The following is a 4,906-nucleotide window of genomic DNA, read 5'->3' on the forward strand; positions in this document are numbered from 1 at the left end:
GAGAGAGGAATCTTCACCTAACAAATGTTTAACTAAAACTGACAGAGAAAGATAAGCGGGAGTGTTCACGTATCGCGTAACAGTTTTCACTCGTGTCTAGAGCTCATTTAATTGTTGATATATTGTGGGAACAGAAAGATAGACATGTAATCTGATATAGAAGAAATAACATTCCCCAGCTATATAGAAGAGACATTTTGCCATCCTTTTCAATGACAGGCTGCAATAATGATCAATTAAATCCCGTGAATAGGCAAGTATCTTCATCCAACTAATTCTTATCTACGTAGAAACGGAGTTTCATGCAAAAATAAAAATCTACAAATGAATCGTTCTTCAAATATCCTGCGTAGGGTAGAGTATGTAAAGTATGTAACGTATTCATAAAAAAACACCACATGTTTATGTAGAAATTGTGTTATTTGTAAAATTACGATTCCAGCGGTAAATTCCATCTTGAGATATCCAGGGTAAGACAAATACGTAGGTAGATAGACATAAAAATGGATGAAGAATTTTCCTAAAGGCCTTATTGACAGCTAAGAAAAATATATAAAATTCAAGGAGATATTGAGATATTACCCTGAGATGTAGGCTTCTTTAACGCTCAGCGAAGTCCTGTGGAGGGGAGTTCTCTATATACAAATAGACTAACTTAATACATTATCGACGGAATCGATTTAATGTAACGAAAGTTTTACCAACCAATTCAGCCCATTTCCCATATTCAAATCTCATATATAAACTCTGTATTTTTATTAAATATTTGTATTATAATATATCCGCGTAGCCATAGTGGTTACCTATAATACCAATGTGAAAATGTTCGCTAATGCTCAGCCGAATTCCATGGAATGTCATGCACCATCATGAAACTCGATATTCGTTATATGTAAATGAAATTTTCAAATAACATATGTTACTCTCGAGATATTGTGTAGAGAAACAAACATTCAGATAGATATACAGAAATTAAATTTTTCCCTCGCTAACGCTTAGTTAATTATGGTTTATTACATCTACAAACTCTCTTAAGATTGTTGGACAAAAAATATGTATGTTTAGTTTTGTGCAAACCCTAATACAGTTTGTGTCTACATCATTCATATGTACAACTCCAATATCATGCAGTATGTAAGACTGTCGTTAAAAGTTAATAACAGTGTTGGGATATTTACAGCCCTATATGTATTGCTGGGTGGCAGCGTCATTCAGACCATCGCTGCTGTATTCCTGCTGTATGGTGTTTACATGGTGAGTATCCGCTCATACAATACGAAGTTATCAATATTATACAAAGTGAGACAACCACCATTCAGCGATAAATAGAGGCTGAACTGAAGAAACTACCTTCTTTGTTCTAACGAAAATCCCCATATTTCACCCTAAATAATTCGGAAGAATAATTTTTAACACCCAAAAATACCACAACATGTCGCTTTTTGGGACATTAAAAAAGATTTTTAAATGTAAATTTAGGTCGAGCCGTATCTCATTTTAAAGGTCTATCCACAGATAACTATAAAAAAAATTTATTTCGCCTCTCGTATAAAGGATGTTCAAAAAATTTCAAAGTTGTACGGTTTCCAAGTTTTTGTTACTGTAGTTTGTAATTTAAATTTGTATCCAATTTTACTAAGGAAGTGCTCTTTCTAAAAATATGTTACAGTTGTCACCTTTAGTACAGTTACAATATTTTTGTAATAATTCTAATTTAAAATATTTCAAATTTGTAAAATGTAAAAAAGAATTATATTACATCTCCTGAAGTTCAATACACCCATCACTTACAAAAGTAAATTTTTAAATATAAAGTTTTTCTCTGTCTTTCATGGTTGAGAAATGGCGCTAAACCTTTCTCGGTTAAACCCCTAAACAGCGCAAACGGGTGGTCTACCTCGCCCTGTATAATTTAAGTATACTTAGACTTACATGGTATTAATTTATAAAAATATATCAATTATTCGTATAAGTATACCATTTTACAAAACACATTTTTTAGTTTATAATATTTTGCTGATTTACGAGTATCTGCGATAATTTATTGAATAATAACTTATCATACATTTTTTATACAGTACCTCATTATGAACAGAGGACATTGAAAAATAACGGGATGCAATGAAACTTAACCATGGACATTAATAATGCTCCAGCTTAAGTGCACATGCAGTTCTCTAAATTTGGAATGGTGTGAGGTATTGTAACAAAATCCTGAAACCTAAGTAACATCCCAACTTAAAATCACAATCAGTGGTGATTTTGGAGGCCCAGCAAAAACATGACAAAAGTGGAATGAGGTGCTTTGGGATCAGTCCTCGTAAAAGAGTCTTTACAACTGAAAGGAAATTAAAATAAATTCATTTTACCTTTCTAATATATACTTTAAACAAAATATATACAATAATTAGTTCTAACTACTAGCTTTAACTATGGTTAGGTTAAAAACTTGGTATAAATATCTCGAGGTATAAAACCTGCTCGGAATAGTGATAACTATGTTATACGAGCTTCACATAATTATCTTATAATCAACTGACGTTGAATTAATTAAAATATATATATATATATGTCTCCAAACAAGTTTGAGAGATTTTGCTGCTGTCAAAAGAAAATTGAATTCATTATTAACAAAATTATAGTATATTCTAGCTTATGTAAATATCCAACATTTTACTTAGTAAACTTTTCATCCAATTTTAAGCCTAATAATACGATCTGAAATTAAATTGTTCACAGTTGTGTTGTTACAAGATAAATTACCAGATCTCATTATATTGTTTAATTTTTAATATATAGAGTAATTGGGGATTCTATAAAGGTCTACAAATCAAGAGATTTCATGTGACGAAGCGCAGTAGCCTACTGGTCATGTCGAATGGAGGGGGAAGTCGCCAGCTCAGTCTTTGAGCACGCTCACCTCCAAAGCCCCCCCCCCTTCTTTGCCAACCGCAGTTCCCCTCTCTCGTATCTAAGAGACCACGCGGAATCTATCGGTTTGTACCTCTAACAAATCTTACTTAGTACAAAGATATCTGTTAACCTGTCCAGACACTGCATATTTGTAAAAAAGGGTTTACATTTTCCTGACCTTTCGTTGAACTACCAGTATGTCACCTACATATGGATTGAATAAACATTAAATAAAAACTCAATCATTGCTGGTTGAGGTAAGACTGATTGCTAATACAAGACAAGCGGTAGATTTTCCGGCATGGGAGGCGGCCCTCAGTACTGCCAACTGTTCTAAGGTTGTTAATATGACTACTTTGGCTTCATCCTCCGATCTAGTCAACACCTTTCCATTACGCACCCACATGTACTGCAACATGTCCTTCTCAACATCCTAACCGCGTTGAATACTTGTCGTCTCCCCGCACTTAGTCTTTTGTTTATGTAGATCTCCTCCGCTGGACAGTCCATGAATTCAATGTCCTTCGTATTCAAATCCATTTTCATTACTTTTCTGTGGGGTATTTCTTCCTTGGTTGATGTCCTAAGAAGCTTGACAATAATTCCCTTAGTGCGCCCCGAGTCTCAGTTAGAAACACCAAGTCAATGGCAGCCATCTTTCGAGGGCAGTTCTACTCCAAGACTTGACCCTACTTTGTTTTAACAATTTCAGTAACATCTTTGTTCCTTTCCTCGGTGATTCCATTTATTTCTAGACAGTTTATTTTATCGCACTATTCTCCTCCAAACGATCGTCAAGCGTGTCACATTTGTTCTTCAAGTACGTATTTTCAAGCATCAGCGTTTAACAGCGGTCTACGTACTATCGTTTTCAAGTTTTCTTTATTCTCATAGCATAGTCCAACCTATCAATAATTTAGCTTTAAGATTTTATATTTAGGTATTATATTTTTTTCGCATTGTTTGTGATAACTCGTAGACGTCGATACTGAATCCATCTCTGTTAAGTTGTGTTTCTACCCGCATACTTACTTTTACGAGTTTTTTTTTACTTGGGCCAAAATTGCAGATCTCTTTGTTAGCCGGTTGGAAGTCAATGTCATCTTTTGACATTTCAATAAAAGTTCCATGAAAATATTTAGTACAATCACTGCACTGGATCTTTGTGTTGGATCTTGTGTGTCACTGTTTTAATTTATAAACAGTTATGGAAGATTTTACTTTATCAGTATTACAACAATATCCTAAAATTCGTAACCTTTGTCTGAATATAAAATGCACTAAAATAAAAGTAAAATGCTAGTAGATAACATAGAGTTAAGCACTATAACAAGACAATATTTTATTTATATTATTAATTGAACTTTATTTTTGATACACTACTATAGAGTATGTTACTGAGCAATAAGTTCTAGTTGTACATAATTTATTTGTTTTGTAGGATAACACATAATTTTGTTCCTGACAGAGAAAGAGTTACTACATACTTGAGTATGTGAAACTTGAAACCCTTCTCCACATTGCGTCGCTTATTGAGTTCTTCCTCTACCTCGTTTTGGAGCACTCCACGTTTTCAAGCCAAGACATCTACATCTTCTTGGGGTTCCTCGCTTTGAACTATGGTAACTTTGTTTGCTTGAAATATATCTCTGAATACTTCATAGTCTTTGGATACGAGTGTCGAAAAAAGTGGATGTAAGTCCACAAAGAATTTTAGTCACTTGTTTAGTGATAAATTCTTTGTTTAAAGTTTATTGTTGACGATTTAATGTTTGAAAGAATAGTCTCAGATATTTGCAATTGTTATATGTGACTAAATGTATACCACAAAGTTTCTAGGATTGAAATATATCCTCTTTTTCTGTTGTGAATATTAATTTATCTCTCTCCTCTCTCTCTCTCTGGCTTTGTTATTAATACATAAGAAAAGAGAGAGAAAAAGAAGAGTAAACACCAACATATTCGAAATTTGGATGTAGTAAAGCTATTTCTT

General features: G+C 33.4%; 1 protein-coding gene across 1 annotated transcript; it reads left to right on the forward strand.

Annotated features, from left to right (window-relative positions):
- Positions 1–1,125: 1,125 nt before the first annotated feature.
- Positions 1,126–4,608, forward strand: LOC124375017 (the record flags this gene model as incomplete). The annotated part of the gene is made up of 2 exons (XM_046833149.1): positions 1,126–1,254; positions 4,382–4,608. Coding segments are annotated over exons 1-2 (356 nt in total), but the record flags the coding sequence as incomplete, so codon positions are not given.
- Between the last annotated feature and the right edge of the window lie 298 nt (positions 4,609–4,906).

Source organism: Homalodisca vitripennis, unplaced genomic scaffold, assembly GCF_021130785.1.
Source record: "Homalodisca vitripennis isolate AUS2020 unplaced genomic scaffold, UT_GWSS_2.1 ScUCBcl_12516;HRSCAF=22270, whole genome shotgun sequence".
NCBI lineage: Eukaryota > Metazoa > Arthropoda > Insecta > Hemiptera > Cicadellidae > Homalodisca > Homalodisca vitripennis.